The following is a 24,972-nucleotide window of genomic DNA, read 5'->3' as shown; positions in this document are numbered from 1 at the left end:
AGGCAACATCTGAATCGTTGAAAGATGAATCTTATTTGGTAGAAACAAAGTTTGTCTCTTGATTATTTTAAAACCCTCTCAATAATTTTGTATCACGAGCCTCCCTTAACCATTCAACGTCCTAATTTTATTGTAGACCATCATCAAACAATTATATTTCATTTTACACTATATTACGAGAGTTTTTTAATCATTCTGACTACTTAATTATTATATACCAAACCATTAAGCAACTATCAAATAACATAAAAATACTTTAAATAACTATTAAATAAAGTAAAATAATTCCAAACCAAACAAGATTCGTGTATATTCCCATTATAAATTAGCAATAAAATCCGAAAAGAGGAAAAGGGTCAACCTTCCTTCGCCTTTCCATTCCGCGGTATCTCACAATTGAATCAACCTCACGCGCCACCATTTTTATATATATTCACCGGCAACGAGATCTTCTCCTCATTTCCTACAAAATGCAGCACCGTCAACGTCTCAATCTCTAATTCATCGCAGATCTCTCTCTATCTCTCTTCGTCCGATCATCTTGTTCGGCAAAAGATCATGAATCTGCGTCTAAATTATGGCTTTCTCTTCCTCTTCCTCTTCGTTTCCATCGCTGCATCTCGCGTTTCTGCACAGGTAGACTCATAATTTGTTGTATGTGTTGGTTGATTTGTGGTTTAGATAAGCAATTTGTTGTGTTAAATTTGCTTTTTGCCTTTTGATTTTTGCAGGAGATTGGCGGTGATAAGGATAATGAAGACTCAACCAGATCCATTATAGATCTAGGCAGACGTAGCAAAGTAAGTAAACAAAAACCCTCGTAATTTTTTGATTTGGTGAATCCCATTTACTCTTCTTTGTACTAATAATTAGAAGACATGGTTATTGGTTTAGATTGTTTTATATTACTAGGAGAAGCTAAAGTGAATTTAGGGCTGAAAATATTTAATCACTTTGTGGTAAATGCAATTTGTGGGTATAACAGTAAGTAGTAAGCTCAATCTCATTCAATTGCTAATCATAGTTTTGTGAACTGACTTAAATAATTCCAATGCAACTCTGTTTAATCATTGTTGTACGTCAAATCTCAAAATCCGGACCAAATGACTGATTATAAGCAAAAGCCATCACGAAAGAACCGTATTACGACTTAAATTCAAGCTCAACGTCATATCTACAAGCTCAATTTTCAAAAAGAAAGGGTTCCGTAAGGCGTGTTCTTTTGTGATATGACTATTTGCTTATAATCGGTCATTTGGTTTGGGTTTTGAGATTTGAAGTGGAGCAATGACAGACATTGGATAGAGTAGCATTGGGAATTCCTGACACCGCTTGTACACAATTGGGTCAGCTGACTTGATTAAAATTCGCAATGCATCTCTTGGAGTGAGCTTGTATCCCTAGCAACATAAACTCCGTTGTCATCAGTGGCTATACCATCAGCCTTTCTGTCAAACTGGAACTCTAGTTGACGTAATCACTTCTTTTCTTGACCATCTAGTTATTTCACCATAATCTCCTTTTTATGTCTTATCTTCCGTGAACAACTATGATCTGGGAATGGAAGACCTTGGGATTCACTATCTTTCTATTTATTCTTTCTATGTGCTTAATCTATTTATGAGGATAAAGCAGCACCGCCTTTTCTTTCCTCCCGAGACCCCTAGTGGGTATGATGTTGGCTTTCATACAAATAAGTGGAGGTTCTTATGTGAGGAAACATAAGTTGTAGCTATCTTTCGTTTGCAACGTCAATTTGGGATGATGTTACTCATCTGTGCATTGTGGGGCTGTCTGGTTCAGACCGGGCAATGAAAATGGGAATGAAAACGAAAATGGCAGGGAATGAGTATGGGAATGAATTTTCTTTCCCCCCAGTTTAACCTGGAATGAGAATTTGGGCTTCCAGGGGAATCGACCCATTCTATTATATAAAAATGGGTTGTTTGTAAGCATCTCTTACCGGTAAGCAATAAAGGAATAAGAGTCTTCTCCCTCACTTATGTGAGAACCTCGGTTATATCATGCCTCTTACAGGATAAGGTTCGCGGTCCTTGCATGCTCACCCGGTAAGAAGCGCTTTATAAACGGCACCTTAGTCTCTGAAGAAAATGAGCTTCATTTTTGAAGATAAATTTCTTTTGTTCATCATAAAATTGTTTAAGCCCTTGATCTTCGACGAGCTAACAAAGAGTGTTTTTTCTTCCATTGCTCTGATAAAGGTTAACAAATACTGCTTACTGCTACATGTGACCTTTTTTAGTCTAAATTGAAATGCTGCATTGCTGTTTTTACAAACCAGCAACCTAAATAAGAACTATGAACTATATTAATATGAATTAATAGAACGGGCAATACGCTAATTAGTTTTGCTTAATAATCTTAATGTGTGTCTATTTTTTTCCGGACAGGTTGTTGTGCAGAAAATTAAAAACAATGTTATAGGTGACGGGATTGATCCAAAAGTTGTACTCAGTTTAGATTCTGGTCTTGGAGTTGTCGATGCATTCTTTGCCAGTTTGTCGATGATCCTTGTCAGTGAGGTGTGTACTCTTTTCCTATGTTCTAAAGCCGCACATAAGGTTATTACTTAATAAGATATATAACCCAATGTCACATTTATTTATTTCATATAGATTGGAGATGAGACTTTTATTATAGCAGCTCTTATGGCAATGCGGCACCCAAAGTCGATTGTTTTGTCTGGTGCACTGAGCGCGCTTTTTGTGATGACGGTTAGTTCGCTATTTTGAATTCGGTTATGTTTCCGATACATTTTCTTGATACGTGTTCCAAAAGATCATATACTTTAGGATGTATATTGCAATAATGAAGTTATGAAGTAGTTACAAAAAGCCTGATCTAAGCTGTTTTTGTTTTGGACTTTGAATGCAATATGCATTATGATCATTTAACTATACATCACAAACTTTTTGTTCCAAAAGTTGATGGTATTGACGGTTAGTTTGGTTTACTTGTCATACAGATACTTTCTACGGGGCTTGGTAGGATTGTTCCAAATCTGATATCCAGGAAGCACACAAACAGTGCCGCTACAGGCATGCATTGACTCTTTCTGCTTAAATGTTGATTATAATCCTTGTCAAGCATACCGCTTCTGTCTCTGAGAATTTTGTGCATAGATATAATTTGTTATCTTCTCTACATTTCTACTTTTCTTTCTTTATCTTCCCTTCTTTGGTAAATAAAGTATATGTTGGATTCCCCAATCAGCTAGACTTGGACCATTTCTCTTGTATATATGTTGGAACCTCCCCTTTCTCCTCAAGGGCTCACATGGTATCAGAGCCAAGGTCCGCTACTCTAGGGACCCGACACTTTGGCTAGCCCCCTCTCGACACTCTAGGACGATCTGTGTCTATCTCGCCTCCGTCGGAGGGGGCGTGTTGGAGTCCCACATCTGCTAGACTTGGACCATTTCTCCTGTATATATGGTGAAACCTCCCTTTTCTCCTCAAGGGCTCTTTTGGAGAGTGATCTGGGGGTTTCACATATTCTCACAATAGCAATTGATAGTATACTATGGCCTTATAGCACATTTAGGCTGAGGTCAACTAATTATTTGTAAATGCGTAATTGGCATAATGTAGCACTCCGGCCTTTTGTTTTTGCCAATTTGTTGTGTAATGGTGGAGCCAAAAACATTCATCTCAATGAAAAATGCTTCACATGCAGTGAACAAGTGTTTGATTCTTGATGGGGATCATATGGTCCCACACCTATATATGTTTTATACAAACTTGCTTTGTTCCCTACCTTCAAATAAATTCAATTTGTGTAATTGAAGGTGTCATTTATCGAATCTGTAACAACCCGTCCCATATGAATAGAAGATTGGATCTATGAACTCCTTATAAACTCAAAGTTGTGGCCTGTGGATTATCAATAACTTCCACCATGGTTTTAAGTTGACTCCGAAGTTATTGAGTCAACCTATTGCTTTGGGCTTTGGGGCGTTACAAAATCCCACAACAACAAAATCAACATGAACAATAACAGAGTTTTTAGGTTGATAATGATACCCATCGGGTTTTAAAAAAGAAGGATGAAACAATCGAAGGTCAGAAAACGTGCATAGCTTCCTTCCTTAGACTACTATCTAAAAAGAGATAAGATCTAAATATATACACCAAAATATGTATATATAAATACATATACACAATATATAAAATACTAAATTACTAAGGGCGCTGGTTTAGTGGTTCTTGAGAGAGAAGAATGAAACCGTGAGATAGGCTGAGAGGGTGTGAAAAATTGGTTGCTTGGAGGAAGAGGAAGGGTCAAACCACACTTTTCGATTGAGAGGAGAAAGTACTAGCTTTTTTGGTTTTAAACTATTGAAAGTACGCATTGGGGCCATTGGGCTTTGACTTTTAGTTTTTTAAAATAAAAAAAACACTTGCACTATAAAGAGAAGTACGACTACTGCCATAAAGCTTATAGAAAAAGCCAAAAAAAACCATTACCAGAGCAGATCATCGGAAGCATATGCCTCGACAACGCCAAGTTGTGAATTTTAAAAACTTTTGATGCGGTGAGGTTGTGCCACAGTGGTTTAGTTTGTGTAAAGCCTCTTTGTGGTGCTTTTATAGTTCAGACTAGACTTTACCATAATGTCTACACTCCTACTACATAATTTTTGTATATAAATCTCACATATAAACCTTATCGTGATGTTCAAATTTCATATAAAATATGAAGATCGTTAGACATCTAAATTGTTGTTCTTCTATATGCAGTTCTTTATGCCTTCTTTGGGATCCGCTTGCTCTATATTGCGTGGAGATCAGATTCGAAAGCATCCCAGAAGAAGGAGATGGAGGAAGTATGTTTGTTCTACTATAAATATTGTATCATCATTTAGTGCATCAGTGCATGTTACTAATACTTAGGGTTTGCTTGTTAGCAGCTTACTGAGCTTAATGGGACTCACAGCATATTCGGTCAACTATACATGACTGTTTGGTAGTGACTTGATGATATGAATCATAGTGGCTTATTCAGTAAGCTTTTAGGGGAGAGCTTTATGCAAAAAACCAAGTTTTTTTTTTTCCAAACATGCCCTTCTCAATTCAAAAACGTTCTCTTTCCATCTAAGAAGTACCCTCCCAAACAAAAACCTTCTCAATCTATACAAGCAGATTAATTCACACTGACAACTTTATCCATACAGAACTTAATGGAAAACCAACCAAACAGCCCTTAATTGCTTCAGATTTTGTTGCAGCTATAAGAAGTAATCATTTCAGTATCATCATATTTGCTATTTGCAACTTTCACAATGTAGTGTTCAAATAGTAACTAGCTCTTTAGAGTAGTGCAGGCCGCCCATAGTTTGCTTCTCTGGATATGAATCAGCTGCTCGTCTTTCACACTAATGTTTAGATATAAATGTCGTTTATCTACAAATTGATTGCATTCGGATTCATAGCACCCAAAATAGTCCATGGCTTAGTTACATTGCAAAGGGTGGTTAAGTGTACTAAAATTAGTGTTCTAAACGGCTCAATGCAACAGCCGTCGTGGCTCAAGGCTTGTGTCTGATGCCATGTTAAGCATGTGGCATGCCATGGCCTAATGAGCGGTTTTTATAACGTGATATTTGATTTTTCTTACCTTTTTAATGTCTTGTTAGTTTTTAATACGTAACATAATTTAAATTGTTTAATATCATTGACTCATTGAGTCATAGTAGAGAAACATATATAATATATTATATATATTATATAGAGATTTGCCACCACCAAGTCACGATGGGGCTCCTAAGGCTTGAGGCTTGGCCTCGCCGTAATGCCTCACGCCATTTAGAATCTTGACTTAAATACGGCAAAGAAAATAACTTCTTGAACCTGTCCCCACCCAATTTTTTGAACGGGTGTTAACGTGGGTGTATTCCGATATTTTTTTTAAACAGATAATCTTTGTAATTCCTTTTTGTTCTACCAACCTAAAGGCACAAATGTTGTACCTTTCATTTTGTTCTAACCACAAGGGTGGTAGCATGGTGGATAAAGACAAGGGGATGATAAAGTCAACCCGGAGTCAATCCCGCCATCTACATATCCGCTTGTGGCCACTGCTATAGGATTGGAATCACTCATTTCCGAAAAATCAAAAGTAGATAAATCGAAAATGAATATATTAAAGCATAAAATAGGAAATTATATTTCTACTTAATGATTTTGGTATACTTCTGTAGAGAATAGAATCTCGTATAAGTGGCTAAGCAAACAATCAAACATATACAGGTAGAAGAGAAACTCGAGTCTGGACAAGGAAAGACAGCTGCCCGCCGATTCTTTTCGAGATTCTGTACTCCCATTTTCTTGGAGGTACGTTTACTGCGATGGTTCATTAGTATTGTTTTCTGTTTACTTATTGTTAATCACTTTATTTACGATGCATGCAATTCAATGAAGTCAAGATATCTTGTAAACGTTTAGCGTGGCTGTCATATTCAATAACCAGACCTTTTGATAGGCCCCACCTTATTATTCATGTTATGACGTGTAGGGGTGTAAACGAGCCAAGCCGAGTAATAGGTTATTTAGCTCGGATCGAAAAAAGAACACCAGGCTCTAGCTCAAATAATTTTTTCAAAGTAGGGCTCAACTTCGAGCTTGATTATTTTTTGAATTATCAAGCTCGATGCTCATTTAAGGGCTCGAACTCGTGAGCAATTAACTCATTTATTGGTTTGAGCTCAACAATATTTATTTTTTATTGTATGATTTATGAACATATGAGCATGTTTGGCTCGAAAAAGTGTATGCTCGAATCACTCAACTCGACTCGACTTGACTTGACTAAAAAAATTCAATTGAGTTTTCGAACGAGCGTTGAACATTGGTGTTATGAAGCTCGGCTTGTTAACTTAAACGAGTAACGAGTTCTGTTTTTGTTCGAGATCGACTCGAGCTCGAGTAGCTCGTTAAAAGCAAGAATCATTTACACTCCTAGTGACATGTTTTGATCTTTGTTTTAGCACAAGTATCTCTTTTTTCGATAGACTCGTGTTGAAGAGATTGGTTTGTCGTAGAGGATGCTAACTTTGTTCCGGCAAATTGCATGAAAATGCAATATACTTTGGTCTCATTCCTATTTCGTGTAACGTACTTTTAAAACCTTTATTTTGGTACTTTAGATGTCATATCTCAAACATCTAAATAGGAATCGGACAGAAGTATGGTACCAAAACAAAGTTTTGGGAAGTATGTTACCCGGAATAAGAATCGGACTAATTTACGTTGCATTTTCATGCAATTTACCCAATTGTTTTTACTTCAGCTTCAAATCCACTAGTTTATGAATTGATTATGGATCATGATCTGAGAAGGGTAGCTTCAATACCTTTTATATGTTCTTATTTTATCTATATGATTGCTGATCGATTGATGACCAGCTAACGATTTTCTTATTGTACTGTGCTTGCAGTCGTTTATTTTGACGTTTTTAGCAGAATGGGGGGATCGAAGCCAAATAGCAACGATTGCTGTAAGATTTTCTTTCTTTTGTGATACGTTTCTTTGTCGTCTTATCGCTTTATTATGTTTTTGCTTTGCACCCATAATAATTATCGCTTCAGTTTGATACATCTAAACTAAAACTAGCCCGATATATCCCACCTGGAGGTGGGGTCCCCCGGGGAGATGTGCAGTCTAGAGATGTAAAAAAAGCCCAAGACCAGCTTGAAAAAAACCGGGCCTAGTGAGCCAGAATCCCGGTCCAGGCCAGGAGGCCTCAAATCCTGACCAGGCCAAAATTTTGAGGGCAGGCCTAGGCCCAACTCGAAAAAGCCCGACCTGGAAAAGCCCAAAAAGTCTGGCCTGACAAAACCCGATTGGTCCCTTTTTCAACCCTGAAGCCTGGTCTGGGCCTAAAAGATCCCGTGCCCTTTTCTTTGCTCATTGAAAACGTGCTTGGAAGACCCGAGCCCAGGTCCGAAAAAGCATAGAGCGATTGAATTCGTAAAGATTAAACATTGAAAAGTTATATTGCTTCAACCGGTTATCCGGGTACTTAAATGTTTAAAACTGTACATCTTATGTAACAAAATGGAAGTTTTGAAAATACGTTACCCAAAATAGGAATCAAGTTAAAGTAAAAATTATAGAGAATAGATTCTAATCTACTACCCTAGTCTTAACATCTCCAATTCTGTTCAAATACATCTCCATTACCAAAATCATTTTACTTAAGAGAAAAAAATGTAAAATCATTGCGATTTCAATTCTCGTGTACGGATGACAAGTTTTCGCTTGAATATACAGTTAGCGACACATAAAAATGCGGTCGGGGTTGCTCTTGGAGCTACGATCGGACACACCATCTGTACATCTGTAGCAGTAATCGGGGGAAGCATGCTAGCATCAAAAATCTCACAAGGCACCGTTGCCACAGTCGGGGGCTTGTTATTCCTCGGTTTTTCGTTATCGTCCTACTTCTACCCTCCTCTATAACAAACCGATTTGAACTTTTAGGCACGATCGGTGTTGGTTCCATATATTTTTCCACAGCTTCTTTTGCTGTCTCTATATAAAAACTATATAAGTTTTATGGGTAAGTTTTAATTTTTTTTTATGTATTAGTATTATATGTTAACAACAATTAAACATTATATTGATGGATATTTTGACCCATTAAAACAATGGTGGGAATTCTTTAATCTACCCTTAATCCAATATACAATTCCATGGTTAATGACTTGTATGTAGGTATAATAATTAGAGTAAGCGTCCGTTTACGTTTACTGAATGCTTACCCAAGTCAGAACTTACTAGTAAATTCAACATTATTACTTACTTACCGGGTAAGATTTCAGTCTACAAAAAGGGTATTGTATGCAACAATTTACCTAGTAAGATTCGTCGCCCTCACTTACGGGGTAAGTCTCTCGGTCCTTATTTTCGCTGTTACTGGGTAAGATTCTTGGTTTTTGTGATATTCGTCTGGTAAGGTAATGTTACATGGTAAACGTTTACCTGGGTAAGCGTTTCGTAAATGTCCCCCAAATTTTGAGTTTGGCTCCAAAGGTCAAAAGTATCAGAAGGTCTCATGTTCAAATCTAAGGAGGAATAAAAATCCCCTTGTGGCCATGGAGGTTCAAATGCGGTGACGCCGGGATATCTGCAAAGCAGATGGTCGCCCTGTAATTAGTCGGTTCGCATAGCGGGTTGGATATCGAGGTTAATAAAAAAAATGTCTCCTAAATTATGTTTTTCATCCCTGTGGTTTGTTAAAAATTGCGATTTTTTTTCCTATGGTTTTGAAGTTGCAGGTTTTGTTCTTATGATTTACATTTTATTGTTATTTTGGTCCTTGTGGTTTATGGTTTGTTATTGTTTTGGTTCCTATACTTTAAATGTAGGAATTAGTTCAGAGACGAAAAGGCGATAAATTGTAAACCATAGGGACGAAAATTACAATTTCTGAATCAGAGGGACACAAATTGAAAATTATTAACAAACCACGGTACGAGTCTCGTAATTTACTCTTTTAAGAATTAATTGATTCGACCCGTTATATGGTTTAATGGTTTCTGTCATGACTTAATTCTTGTTAAGGTCGATCACCGGTTTATTAATTTTCAAATATATTGGATAAATAACAAATCTTGATGTCCCAACTATATCAGATATTGTCTGTTTTGTTCATATATGGACTTATGGTTGTAAACCACATTTAATAGATGAGGTATTTAGTCTCTTATAAGGTAATATTTGTTCAAAGTAATAGACTAATCCAATAACTTCAAATCCAATTCAAAATCAATTCTTTAGCCAAAGAGTCACATCTTATAACATTAATAATTTAATTTTAAAATATACTAGTATAATTTTAATTAATAGTAAAAAAATATTAATTATAATATATAAACAGGTCTGTCCATATTTATTTTTACATTGTCCATGTTCGTCCGTTAATGCTAACGAACAAATCTAGACCCATTAATTTTTCTCAATAATGGTTGTCTAAGTCCGTATTTCTAATGGGCCAGATGAACCGGATCTAACGGGTCATCCCGCCCGTAAATAATGCATATAACAATGCTCTTATTTATTACGAGGCCCGACCACCTTAAATATATTTGCTTTATGTTTATTTTGGTCCTCATTTATAGCAAAAGCCTAGGGACTACTAACTAGTCACCCCTTATTTATGAGCTTTGACATTATACCATTCACCCATGCCACCAATTATACATGTCCCATAAACTCTTGCTTTTTTATATTAAATATTTAATAAAATAAATTGTATGAAAAAATAACGTACTTTAACTTGATTTTTATTTTGATAATATACTTTTATAACTTTCATTTTGGTACCTAAGATGTAATGTTTTAAACATTTAAGTATCCGGGTAATCGGTTGAAGACTACTTTTAGATTAAAAAAAATCTATGTCATTAACCACATCAGCAAATAATACTGAGTTGGATACCACATCACTCGCCACATCAGCATGATAACCGGTTAATGCTTAAACCGATTACCCAGATACTTAAATGTTTAAAACTTTACATATTAGGTAACAAAATGGAAGTTTTGAAAGTACGTTAACCGAAATAGGAATCAAGTTAAAGTACGTTACTTTTTTTTATGCAATTTGCCCTATTTAATAACGTAAAATATAAATTTAAAAATATTTCTTAACCTAAAATAAGAGACTTGTCGTAATGTTAATTCTTGTCATTAGTGTTTGTTTTGAGTATTAATCAGTATTTCTGAAATTAGTCGAGATGTACATAAATTGATCTGAATATTCACGGTTATTGATTAACGAAGAAAACTTAATAGACTATGATTTAACCTAAATGATGGTGAAGTCACAATTCAAGACTTGGTAGGAGCTCATGAATTTCAATGCCTGTTCACTGCAATCAAAGTCAAGTGGTAACGAGCAAGAAAACGGACAAAACATAAAGCATCATTTTCTTTCAAAGATATGAAGTGGGAACCCGATCTCCAGAAGCTAATTGGCAAGGTTCGGCGTTGTGCTGTGTGAAGTGAACTGGTTATCCTAAGTTAAGTGCTTCCTTCTCATCCACTTTAAGGTCAGGTCGAAGCAACACGTTTTCCTGTTCCAATAGAGGTATGGAAAAGGGTTGGGGGCAATGGAGTTAGCTAGGTCGTTTTCTTGGGGGCGGAAAGTCCCCTACTTAAATTCTTGATATCTTCGTCATCCATACTCATCATCATCCTTGTTTATCAGTGATACAAGATTCATTTCAGATATCGTAAATACCCCATCAGGGACTCATCATCCTCGACGAGATTTGCCCACCATTCTGATGTCACGAATATCAGCTTTGATACAAGTTTGTAGTGCCTCAAAAATTCAAATTACTCCACCATTTCCGGATTCATCACTAAAATAAGAATGAACTGCAGATTTGGTCCTTATTGTTTGTGTAAATAACAATTTTTGTTTCTACAGTTTTGAAATTACAAAATGACCACCATGGTTTGTAAAAACGTCTGGATTTAGTCCCTCCCTCTAACAGTTGTTAAAAAAATTCATTAAATAATAAAATATTTTCGTTCTTTTATCTATTTTTTTTTTGTCTTTTACCCATCAAAAATCAAGCCATAATCACAAAATCAATCAATTTTATTCGGGAAAAAAAATACAAAAATATCTCCTTATTTAACAAAATTAACAACCATTAAAGGGAAGACCAAACTCAAACGTTTTTACAACCATGATGATCATCATGTAATTTCAAAACTGCAGAGACAAAAAACAGTTATTTCGTACAAACCGCATAAACTGTCAGATTTCGGAAACCGAATATCAAGATACTTGGGTAATTCAAGGATCGTGTATAAAACACTTTCCAAAATATGTGATTTCGACCTTATAGCCTGGGGTACCACGAAATCAGATTTGGGATAATCCAAGGATAACGATCCGGATTTCAGGCAAAATCCAAGATCAAACACATAATTTCCTTGCTTGTTTATGTACCTTAAGAGACAAATTCCAACAAAGTAACAACATGCACAAAGATCGTCACACTGCAATTATCGAATCAAAATCTTATTTATAGCCACCGATGGTTAAGTCGGTTATTTTGGTGGGAGTCGTGTTTGCCCGTTGGACCCCGCTAGGGGTGCTGCCCCCGGACCCCCGCGTACCCGAGACCAACTTAACTTATCCGAGCATGCACTCCGCATCTCCGGATTGAAATTTAGTTAAGTCTAATTTCGATTTGTCTCACATTAATCCTTATCATACTAAACGACTTGATGACACTAAAATCACCGATATAAAAACATATAAAATCTTTTTATATAAAATAATTGAAATTGTTTTAATATGTAAATACCAAGTGTAACTTATATCATCGTTAAATATTCTCTAATAAAACCAGTAAAACTTCAAAACAGTTAAAATTCACGGCTCTCATCGCACTGCACGGATAGACAACTAGTATTAAATAATTGAAATTGTATGATTCAATTGTTTTTTATTTAGAGGGAAAAAAGAGGGTTGTTGAAGAGGTTTTGACATTATTGCATTCACCCACACTCCCATTTATGCCATGGAAAAAGTACTCCCCTCCACCTACATTCATTCATTCATCATCTTCTTCTACAAATTTCTTCCAAAATTCAAAACCCCCATTTCAAATTCCTTCCAGATTTCAGTTTTGATTTGATCCCGTTACGATTTCCCTACATTCGCATCTATACGGATCACACCAAACCAATCTGTATCGAATAAGATGTTCATCAATGGCGTTCTTTGTTCTCTCTTCATTCTCCTCGCCGGAATTCAATTCTCCGATGTAAGTCGTCCTCCATCTCTTCGATCACATCGTTTCGATGATTTTGTAGTTTAATTTCGTGTTTGTTGTAATCTGAAGGCCAATGAGATGGCGGTGGTGGAGAATTCCACGGCGGAGGAGATGACGATGGTGCCGTGGATTGAACATGAAAAAGGAGGAATGATGGGGTTGGTGTTGAATGATAGTCGCCGGAAACTTGGTAGTTTTCAGATTTGCTCGTTGTGCACATGCTGTGCCGGCGGTGGCGGTGGTGGTGGAAAAGGGTACTGTTTACCTTCTCCTTGTTGTTATGCTATCAATTGCAATATTCCAAATCGGCCGTTTGGATTCTGTTCTTTTACTCCGAAAACTTGTAATTGCTTTCGATGCCATCTATAAACCCTAATTTTGATTTTGATTTGATTTTTAGGGGTTTTGGTTGAATTTGGTTCTTGTGATCACAATTAATTATTTTATATTTATTAGAATTTTGGATTAGGTTGATGTGAGCCCAAACGGGCTATCTTTAATGAAATTTGAAACTTTATAGCAATAAAATATTGTGAATGTAGAAGTAAATTGCATGTAAAAGTAATGTATTTTAACTTGATTTTTGTTTTGGATAATGTATTTTTAAAACTTTCATTTTAGTACCTAAACCGTAAAGTTTTAAATATTTAAGTATCCGGGTAAAATGCCTACCTCGTGCCGAAGAGTCAGCGGATGAGTTATGGTTAGGGGTGAAATGTCTGGTCTGAGAGGATGATCAGCCACACAGGATGCAAAGGATTCCTCAGATCGGACGAGATTGAATTATTCGTGGTTGTTTTGGAGATAAGATGCATATAAATATTTTCAAGAGAGACTGTTTTTGAGAACTATTGACTTGCGAAAAAGATTTGGGGACAAGGACGGTAGATTGTATTTGTTATAGGGGTGTTCAAAAAAACCGTTAGACCGCTCAAACCGGCCAAATCAAGTCAAACCGGACCGTTTTTGGCGGTTTGAGCGGTCTGACGGTTTGGTTTGGAAAATAGCAAAACCGGGCGGTCCGGTCCGGTCTGGGGTCTGGAACCTTTTTTTGGGCGGTTTGGACCAAACCGACCGCCATATATATATATATATATATAATTTAATTATTTATTTTAGTATTAACAAGTACTACTTTTTTAACTTATGGAATATAGCTCAAATATATCACTAAACCTAACATAAAACCTAACATCTAACATAATCGAGATGGATATTTAAAGTTATAAATTATATATGTTTTTTAAGTTTAATATTTGAAGTTCATTAAAGGTCCAAACCGTCTTTTTATGGTCTGATTTGACCGTTCTGGACACTTGATGTCAAACCGCTCGGTTTGAAAATTTTATAAACCGCCATTACGATTTGGTTTGTGGTCTGAGGGGTTAAACCGTCCAAACCGGACCGTGAACACCCCTAATTTGTTAGTAGCTTAACGAGACTTACAATTTATACGGTCATTTATAACATGATTGTTTGATAGTGGCTTAATGATATATGCAGTGACTTATTTAGTAAGCTTTTAGAGGAAACTTTATATAGAAAGTTATAAATCTACCCCTCCCAATTAAAATTTTTGCTCCTTCCATCTATGAAGGAACTCTCACAAACAAAAGTTTTTCCAAACTATACGGAAAGATTACTCCACACAAACAGTTTTATTCATATAAGACTTCGTGGAAACCCAACCAAACAACCTCTTAAGCCTGCAAGAATCTATCTAGTAGACATTAGGGGTGCTTAAAAACCCGACCAACTCGATCAACCCAACACAACGCGAAATAACTCAACCAGATGTCTAATCGAGTTATAAATTTTTTGTCAATTACACTATCACGTACGCTCTTCATATACACATATTTCAATTTATTCATATCTATATATAACTCATTCGTATATATGTTCAATAACCGTGAACATATATATGTAAATTGAGAWAATTAACTAAATGTGATATAACTCATTCGTAWATATGTTCAGTAACCGTGAACATATATAYGTAAATTGAGAAAATTAACTAAATGTGATATAACTCATTCGTAWATATGTTCAGTAACCGTGAACATATATAYGTAAATTGAGAAAATTAACTAAATGTGATATAACTCATTCGTAWATATGTTCAGTAACCGTGAACATATATAYGTAAATTGAGAAAATTAACTAAATGTGATATAACTCATTCGTATATATGTTAAGTAACCGTGAACATATATACGTAAATGGAGAAAATTAACTAAATGTGATATACGTAAGAAGTATTGATAAGTTGTATCAAGTGGTTGATGATGAAACGAAAATTATAAGTAAAAAAACAACATATTCAAGGTTGGAATAATATTTTAATGTACTAAAGTATCAACCCGTACGGTTTGGGTTGGGTTAGATTAAGATTTTTCAAACCGTAATCATTGGGCTGGATTATTCAAATATCCTCAACCCAACCATGAGCACCCTAGGCACATGGGCCACTCGCCTACCCCCAATTTGTCCTATCAATTCTCCGTTCTCATTGTTGAAGTCCAAAGTTTCATGCGAATTGGCCAAACCATCTCAGTTTTCCATCTCTCAATTTATAAGAGACAGTATTCTCATCATGGCATCCGTAGTGCACTGTGACTCAAGACTTATATCTGACGCTACATTAAGTTTGTAAGACACCATGTCTCAAGGCTCAATGTATGCACAAGCTGACCCGAATATATATGGAAAAAAAAACCACTTGAAAACAACAAGAGGACGTTAATTCTTGAAAACATATATCATTAAATAAAAGCTAACGAGCGACCATTTGTCTCCTCCGAATACCCTTGCAGACATGGTTGAATCGATTAAACGATCCCCTTTCATTCTGGGGTGACGAAGGGATCATACCATTTTATCCGTTGAGCGACGGCCCTTCCACTTGGCAAATCTTGGTTTTCGTTTTCCTTGTGATGGGCCTGGAAAGGGGGGGGACATCGGGGATCCCTGGGGAAGAGGATCAAGTTAAGACGTGGTGGTGGTAAATCCCCAATCGGCTGAATCAATGAAATACAGAGTGTAGATTACATTTGAAAGTCGAATCAGACAAAAACTTCTGTTTTTATAAAGATCGAACTGCAACAAAGATGGATAATGTAATGTCCTAACATATGTTTGTTGTTACTTCTAAGTAGCATATATCTCTACCCCCACTACCTTAATTTGTACCTAAAAGTTGGTAGGATTATCATCAATTAAGCCCATTTACTCAATCCAACAATTATTGTGAAGTATATGGGTTGTGTCTGATTAGTTAAAGCTTAGGCTTCAAAGGTTAAAAGTGTCTGGAGGTCTTAGGTTTGAATTCAAGGAGGAATAAAAATCACCTCCTGGCCATGGAGGTTCAAATGTGATGATTCCGGGCTACCCGTAAAGAGGGTGGTTGTCCTGAGATTAGTCAGTTCGTATAGCGGATTGGATATTCAGGGTAATAAAAAAAATATTATGTAGTATTTATTTATTAAAAAGTTTAAAGTGATAACAAAAGATTATATATATATATATATATATAGAGAGAGAGAGAGAGAGAGAGAGAGAGAGAGAAAGAGAGAGAGAGAGATGAGGTTAACTTTGCAAACCATCCATTTCATACAAACCTTACAAACTATTTACATTCATCTATTTTTTTTTATTAGAGGCCAAGATTGAAACAAACTAAATAAGTAAAGTAAAAAAAAAAAGAATTCATATTGGAGACACGAAAGGGCAAAACGGGAGAAAACATTTATATGAACCTGTTTCATTACAGCTGTTATACATATGAACTTGTTGCATTACAAACTGTTATACATGTCTATGAATATAAACTCGTTTCACTACATCTGTTATACATATGAACCTGATGCAATCATATATGACCATGTTTCATTAAACAGTTTGAGCCTGTTTCATTGATGTTAATAAGTATCTATTAAAAATATACCAGTTTCAAGATTATTATAAAAACAAATTGATTGATCATTTCCTAAAAAACCTCTAATCTATATAATCTTCCCGATTTAGACACAATTAAAATATTACTAAAATTATCTATTATAAAGTTAAAGGACAATCATACCCTTATAAATTAAAAATAAAGAAAACTAAATGAAATTATGTTATTGGTTGATGCTAGTTTGTACAATTTATACAAAAGGGAGCGGTTTGTATATGATCGTTCCCTTCTCTCTCTCTCTCTCTCTCTCTCTATATATATATATATATATATACACACACACAATCACACATGTATGTGTTTATTTAGTGATTTTAACAATAATAATATCATCTTATTGAAGAAAAACTTTTGCCCAAAGAAGAAAATTGATAGTTGAAGCTTATTCGGGGTATGCTTTTGCCTCTTTTACGCTTGAAACTGTAGTTCAGATTATTCAATACGTAAGCGTTTGTTCTCGTAAATACCTCCAATTGCACAAAGATTCTATCAAAGTGTTTTTACATCTAATTTTTGTGATGAAAAGGGAATGTGAAGTATTCCAATGAGTTGTTTTCGTATGAATTTAAATACTATGATTACATACGAACATATGGATGCATCAAGATTTAGCAAACCAAACGGACCTAATGAATCCCTCGTGAAAGGGAGTTTAAAGAGGGCAGGATGTATGCAAACTTTCTGAATACGTTGTTTCCGAACTTGTAAAGAAGTGTATGCAAGCAAACGTGGGATATGTATAAATAGGTAGATCGATTATGCTGAAGTAACGTTATGACATAAGATTAAACAAGAAATATGGTTAGAACAAGTGATGTCGGGAGTCTATTTTGGTAATTTCACATGTAATATTATTTTGAAAAAGTAAGTTAAAAGTGAAGTGGCATGAATGGTGTAGGTTTTTTTTTTTTTTTTTTGGGTAATCTCACATGTAATATAAAATTAAGTTAAAGTAAAGTGATGTTCGAAGGGTATTTTGGTAATTTCACATGTAACGCTATTTTTGGAAAATTAAATTAAAGCAAAGCGACATGAAAATTGCCGAAATTTGAAGGGTGGTTTGGTAATTTCACATGTAATATTAAATTGAAAAAATTAAATTAAATATCATGAAATGGTGATGCTGCAGGGGTATTTTGGTAATTTTACACGTAAATATTATTTGGAAAACAAAAAACTGCATGAATGGGGTGATGTTAGGACTTAGGAGGGTATTTTAGTAATTTCAATTTTGCAAATATAAACCACCACATTTGGGTCAAAGCCAGAAGAACAAACGAACCCCACCCATTTTCATGGCAGCAGCAGCAGCTTTGATGATAATGGTTCCACCATTGAAACCCTCTCAAGCACTTACCCTCACCTTCCCTCTCATCTACAAATCCTCACTAAAACCATCTTTAACCAAAATGGCTCTTCATATCACCGCCTCCGCCTCCGCCTCCGCCTCCGCCATCACTAATCGAAAGCTTCCCGTTTTGTTGTTCGACATAATGGACACAATTGTTCGCGACCCTTTTAATCACGACATCCCTGCATTCTTCGGGTATGTTTTTTTGGTTTCAATTTCAGAATTACTATCGAGTTTTTCATGAAGATCGATTGGTCAACTCAATTTGCTGAGTTTATCCCCTCTCTACAATAGTAATTTGGATGAACGAATCATATGCGATTAAGTAGATATTTTGAATTCCAAACTGGAGAAGTTTACTGTTCACATCTCCGAGGTGAAGTGTAGTATGTTTCAATTCAATTTCCCTTATTTGATGTGGGTTCTCGTTACAAATTCGAACCTATTTATCTGTTTTAGGGGTTATTATTCATGAAGTTTGATGTGGCTACCAAGTTTACGGTGAAATTTTGATGAGATTATATCGATTGACATTGAAAATGGTTAATATTTTTGGTTTTGGGATCAATTTGGGATAGGTATAGTAAGAAATTAAGCGATTGCAATGGAAGAAAGATACTTTTAGATAATTATTACAGTTTATGGATGTCGACAATGTTGGTGTTCTGAGAATGGAACTTGTTGGCTTATTTAGAGAATGGTTTCAGAATTTTATTGAGTAGATGGGTTCTTGTAAGGTTGAAATAAGTTGTAATGAATGCTTATATATATATATATATAGAGAGAGAGAGAGAGAGAGAGAGAGATTCAAGGGAAAACCCCAAAAAATGAAAATTCTAGGAACACCCTAATAACCGTTCATTTGTACGGTATGCACATGTACATACAAGTACATAAGATGTTTCCTGGTTTCTATGCACCTGTGCATACCGGAAAAATTACTCACAAGTTACATATATGCACATGTGCATACCATACAGATGAACGGTTACGAGGGTGTTCCTCGGTTTTTCATTTTCTTGTGGTTTTTCCCTAGAACCTCTTTCTCTCTCGCTCTCTCTCTCTCTCTCTCTCTCTCTCTATATATATATATATATATATAATAAGCTAAAAGTTTATGTTTAGTAATGAAATTGGTATGGGTTAGTCCCTTTGATTATGTAAGTAGGGATAAGTGTGCATGTAGCTATCCATGGATTGGGCACATGGACTGGAATTCTTGTTGGGTTGTATTCGAGCAGAAGTGATGGGGTTGTTGATTGTGCTTATTCATGGCTAGTGTTTTTGGTTTTATGAACTATGAAATCCCACATCGGTTGGAGGGAACAAACGTTGCAATATAAGGAACTTGATACCTCCTTTATTAGACGCGTTTTAAAGCCCGAGTCCGAGTGTGGATAAAGCTGATAATATTCCATACGATTGGTTTGGGATGTTACACGAACACCGTGACACTTTCTTTTCTCCATATTGTTTTGCAAATCAACACACACACCCACATGGGAATTTGAATTGCATATGCCCATAAGAAAGTGATTATCATTGTGTTTTCACTTGGTAAACATTTTAGACATCGTATGTCTTGTTGCTTCCAACTTGTGCCACTTATGTTTGTTTTCGTGAATTGCATCAAGATTTTCAGTTCGTGAGTATGCATCAAATATCCTTTTAGAATCCGTATGAAGATGAGGATTCATTTAAAATTCAGAGCTTTATTATGATGCTTTTGAATCTAATATGCTTTCTCTCTCTTAGTTGAGTAGTATGCATATCTTATGTACAATTACCAAATGCAACCCCGATTTTTTTGTTAGGTTTAATTTTTGTCGCACTTTTATCAAATTGAGATGTTTTACTCAGAATGTCGATGAAGGAACTATTAGAGTGCAAACATCCTACAGCGTGGATTGAGTTTGAGAAGGGTCTCATTGATGAGGTATAGTTGAACACTATTCATATCACTATATTTGCAGCTTTGCCCATTTGAAATGAACCCCTGACCTCCCGGGAGACCAAAGGCCCGGATACCGCTAGGCCAAAGCCCCTTTTAGGGTTCCTGTTGTTGTCTTCCAAATCCTAACTACTACTTGTACAAGAATGGTTGTTGATCTTTCGTTCCTTTATCAACCCCACTAAAGTTGTACTTCATATACCTTGTTTGGTTCAAGCTTAATCTACGGCTTTAGATTGTAAAGCGTTCCTCTTGACATTAGGGCCATTTGGTTGGTTTTTAATTAAGTTTTGTATGAATAAAGTTGTCTGTGTGGATTAATCTGTTTGTATAGATTGGGAAGGTTTTTGTTTGGGAGGGTTTTTCATAGATGAAAGGAGCGTGTTTTTTTAATTTGGAGGGGTATGTTTGGAAAAAACTTGGCTTTCTGCATAAAGCTCCCCCTAAAAGCTTATTGAATAAGCCACTTTATCATTAAGCCACTACCAAACAATCATGTATAGTTGACCTAATAAGTTGTGATTCTCATTAAGTTGCTAACAAACGAGCCCTTAATCTCATTGATCAACATTAAAAATCATCGGCAAAAAACATACACCATGTATAGAATATATGTATAAGGTCAGGTTCGGACAAAAAGGCGGTCATTTTCCAAGAAGACGAGAAATTCCAAGATCACAATTCACACATGATCTAATACGAACATGTATTCGTATATGACACTTTCAAATGTGGCCGACTTGGTGAACACGACCAAAGGTAGGGAGAAAGGTCACTCGCATGATCCTCCCCCTACATGAATATGCCCCCATGTACAAAGTGGTGTTTATGACTTATTCACAATGAATAGAATATTATGGTCACTTGAAATGTTGCTTACTTTGCTTATCTTATTAGAGAATATGTATTCTTTATTTTTTTCAGATGGAACTAGAAAGGATATTTTTTAAAGATGGAAGGCATTTTGACTTGGAAGGTGAGTGACAACATATTTATCAATCAATAGGATCATGGGTTTAATGCCAAATGATGAATCGTCAACGTCTATCATTAGGCAACGTACTATGATATAACTGTTATCTAGCAACACACTTTACCCCTATTTGTGCAAATTCAACAAATCATACTTTCACACATCACGGGGTCGGCCGAGATACTTTTTTTCGATTTTCCATTCTTATCTAGATGGAACTTTTTTTCCATCTTTTCGGTAATCACTTTTTTTCCTTTGCTAAGTAGATCTCTTGATTGTCGGTTTTTAGCCGCTTCATAGCTTATATTACTACGTCGATTTCAAAATAAATCGAATGTTAGTCAAGTATATATATATATATATACACACACATATATATATATGTGTGTGTGTGTGTGGTGTTTCCCACTAATGACAAAATATGGAAACTTATGTAGTACCAGATATTGTCCGCTTTATCCACACCTGGACTCACAGGGTTCTAGAATGTGTCTGATACACCTTATAAGGCAGTTGCAGTTCCCCTTCCCAACAGATATGGGATCTCACTGAACTCGATGATATCAATATTTTATAATGACTACAAATGGTTAATGTGGTAACTTGGGTTGAAACTTACCTGAAAAGGAGAATAAACCATTTAGATAGGACTCCATCAAAGCACATTGTTGTATTTACTTTGGGATGAAGGGAATAAGTGAGTAGTTGGGCACCTAGTGAGGCCTTAAGGCCATCTTTTGAAGTACATATAATATTTCTCAATACAACAAATGTAACAAATAGACTCACACATTCGTCTTTTGGTGAGGTTTGAACCCCTGACCTCCAGGCCAAAGACCCAGATACCGCTAGGCCTTGAGGGGTGAACATGAAATATGCGTGTTTCAATTTTTTTGCCGTTCTCTTTGCAAGCATATATTCTTTGTTCTTCTGTTATGATCGATGCAATTTGATAAGGGGTTATATAAATAGGGTTGGATTCAGAGGAAACCCACAAAAAATGGAAAACTGAGAAACACCATAATAACCATTCATTTGTCCGGTATGCATATGTGCATAAAAATAATTTGCCTGGTATGCACACATGCACAAAAACCAAGGAATATTAGGGTGTTTCTAAGTTTTTCAATTTTTTTGTGGTTTTTCCCTGAATCCGAGTCTATATAAATGTTATTGGGTCATCTCTCGCTTGTAATCTCTTAGTGATGACATTTGATTCCATTTTCAGGTCTCAAAAGTTGTATTTATCAAGGATACTCCTATTTAGAAGGCGTCGAAGAACTTCTATGTGCGTTGAAAGATAATGGCTATGAGATGCATGCTTTCACAAATTACCCAATATGGTATGGCTGAACTGCAAGGTTTGTCACATACTTATGTGTCAAATAAATAAACCCATATATATTCTTAGGGGCCGATTCAGATAAGAAGGCTAAATATCATGAGAAGGTAAAAAGGAAAGGTAAAGGGAATGTTCATATGTGAATCACTGAAAAAATCTATTTGAAGATGCATATGTAAATCCACTTGATGGGTTATTCATATGGGTTCACATATGCATCTTCAAATGGATTTTTTTCAATGATTCACATGTGAACCTTCCTTCTTACCTTCTCATGATATTTAGCCTTTTTATTTGAACCTCCCACTAAAATGAGAACTTGGTTTGATGATCTTAAATTGCTAATGAGTCGAGTTGATGAGTTTCATTGAGTTGTAAGTGATTACTGAGTTGAGTGGTTTGTTTAAGAGAATTTATGTTCTGCTCTGTCATGTCTGGTGTACCAAACGCACCCATAAGGAACCGAATACCTCCTTCATCAGACATGTTTCAAAACCGTGAGTCCATGTGTGGATAAAGCGATAAAACGAACAATATCTGGTACGGTTGGCCAGGGATGTTACAAATTACAAGGCATGTTAAAAACATAAAATTAATTGGCGAGAATTATATTTGCCGTTATATCCAAAGAGACGACAAGCTGCTATTCTGCTCCAAACCATTGCAATTTCGTGTATTTTTTTTTTCCATTTGTCGCTCGGCAACACCATTTTGGCTAAATTCTTTTTTGGCGGATCGATGAACGATGTGTAACTTTAGTGTATTGTTTTGTAGGTACAGAATGATTGAGGACAAATTAAAGCTTTCCTCGTACTTATCTTGGACGTTTTGTTCATGCATAATTGGTACGTATCAAACACGATTCACCTACTATTACATGCTTTATCTGACTTCCTTTCGGATCATGCATCCCGTCATGCTAAGTTAATGTATTTACGAACAAAAGAATCGAAAGTAAACCACTGGGTCGGCTTAGAGCGAGATATTATTTTGAGTTTTCGTGTTTGATGCCATATTTGGCTACCATTTTTCTCTAAATACAGGAAAACGGAAGCCTGATCCTGATTTCTATTCGGAAGTTTTGAAGCACCTTGACACCGAACCAAAAAATTGCGTCTTTGTTGACGACAGGTATTCTAGTTATATATATATATATATATATATATATATATATATATATATATAAAGAGAGAGAGAGAGAGGAAAATTCAGTTGCAAACCTAACTTCTGTTGTGAATCGGGAGACAAACGAGAGAGCGACATGTGTCCCTATTCATCATGGATAATGAATGTGAAGTTTTTACACCATTCAGGATGAATGTCCAGGACAAGTGTCGCGCTCTCTTTTGCCCATCAATCCATAATGGAACTTAGGTTCACAACTAAAAACCTCCCCCTATATATATAGTTGTGAACCTAAGTTCTGTTCTGAACCGGGAGACAACGGGAGCATGCAAAGTGTCCTTAATATTCATCATGAATGTTGTAAAAATTTCAGTTCATTATTCATGATGAATAGCGCATTTCATCCCCACAAACTATTGATGTCATTGCTTTTTCATTCACAATATTCCTTATTTTATCACAAGGGTATTTTCGGTGTCGTTCAATAGCTATTAAACTACATATAGAGTTAAGAGGGTGTTTGGGATTGCTTATTTAAAACAACTTAATGCTTTTTTTGTAAAAGTGCTTATTAACTTATGTGATATTAAACCGGAGTTAAATAAAACAGAGTTAAAATTGTAAATTGGTAATAAACAGTTTTTCATAAGTCAAGAAGGATTAACTTATCAAAAACAGCTTATTACCGGTTTGGCACCGGTATAAGCAGTTTTTTTTTCTTATCCAAACACCATAAAACAGCTTCTCACCGGTGTCAGACTAAAATAAGTTAAAAAACAGCTTTTATAAGCAATCTCAAACACCCCTTAAACATGTCGACTCCTCGTGTACACATAATGAAACCTATAGCGTTTGGCATGCAACAGGATAAAAAACGTAGATGCTGCAAAAGAAACCGGCATCAATGGTATTCAATTCAAGAATGCAGATTCGTTACGGCACGATTTGTCTCTTTTGGGTGTCACATTATAGGAGTGCAACACCAACACCTGGGAATGGGAACAGGATAGGGAGGGGATTCGTTCCCACCGGGTATGGGAACTGAATCCCCTCCAACAAAAACACATTTGATTCAGACTCCATTTAAACATGTCTTTAACAACTTTGTTATACAAAAAAGCCCTCAAATAAGATATTTTTGAATTAAGCTAAATATGTTTAATTAAATAGCAAATTGCATGGAAAAAAAACGTACTTTAATTTGATTTCTATTTTGAGTAACGTATTTTCAAAACTTTCATTTTAGTATCTAGGATGTAAAGTTTTAAACATTTAAGTATCTAGGTAATCGGTTGAATCAGTAACCAGTTATCATGCTGATGTGGCAAGTGATATGGTATCCAACTCAGTATTATTTACTGATGTGGTTGGTGACATAGATTTTTTTAATCTAAAATTAGTCTTCTACCGATTACTCATGTACTTAAATGTTTAAAACTTTACATCTTATAT

At 35.6% G+C, this 24,972-nt stretch overlaps 3 protein-coding genes across 3 annotated transcripts; all 3 read left to right on the top strand.

Annotated features, from left to right (window-relative positions):
• Positions 1 to 387: 387 nt before the first annotated feature.
• On the top strand, positions 388 to 8,666 carry LOC112510490 (GDT1-like protein 4). Its single transcript, XM_025115919.1, has 9 exons — positions 388 to 636; positions 732 to 800; positions 2,412 to 2,543; positions 2,637 to 2,735; positions 2,987 to 3,059; positions 4,761 to 4,846; positions 6,270 to 6,353; positions 7,456 to 7,515; positions 8,292 to 8,666. Exons 1-9 carry the CDS (start codon positions 559 to 561, stop codon positions 8,478 to 8,480), a joined length of 870 nt encoding a protein of 289 aa, XP_024971687.1. The 5' UTR covers positions 388 to 558; the 3' UTR covers positions 8,481 to 8,666.
• A 3,855-nt stretch (positions 8,667 to 12,521) lies between these two features.
• LOC112510361 lies at positions 12,522 to 13,299 on the top strand. The gene is made up of 2 exons (XM_025115758.1): positions 12,522 to 12,811; positions 12,890 to 13,299. Exons 1-2 carry the CDS (start codon positions 12,749 to 12,751, stop codon positions 13,187 to 13,189), a joined length of 363 nt encoding a protein of 120 aa, XP_024971526.1. The 5' UTR covers positions 12,522 to 12,748; the 3' UTR covers positions 13,190 to 13,299.
• A 4,751-nt stretch (positions 13,300 to 18,050) lies between these two features.
• LOC112509648 (flavin mononucleotide hydrolase 1, chloroplatic) lies at positions 18,051 to 24,673 on the top strand. The gene is made up of 7 exons (XM_025114717.1): positions 18,051 to 18,324; positions 19,990 to 20,065; positions 21,005 to 21,056; positions 22,282 to 22,396; positions 23,170 to 23,240; positions 23,439 to 23,526; positions 24,387 to 24,673. The coding sequence occupies exons 1-7, from the start codon at positions 18,074 to 18,076 to the stop codon at positions 24,490 to 24,492; spliced, it is 759 nt and encodes a 252-aa protein (XP_024970485.1). The 5' UTR covers positions 18,051 to 18,073; the 3' UTR covers positions 24,493 to 24,673.
• The last annotated feature ends 299 nt before the right edge of the window (positions 24,674 to 24,972 follow it).

The sequence above is a fragment of the Cynara cardunculus genome (assembly GCF_001531365.2).
Source record: "Cynara cardunculus var. scolymus isolate 2C chromosome LG 3, CcrdV1, whole genome shotgun sequence".
Classification (NCBI taxonomy): domain Eukaryota; kingdom Viridiplantae; phylum Streptophyta; class Magnoliopsida; order Asterales; family Asteraceae; genus Cynara; species Cynara cardunculus.
This window is presented reverse-complemented; position numbering and strand designations above follow the sequence as displayed.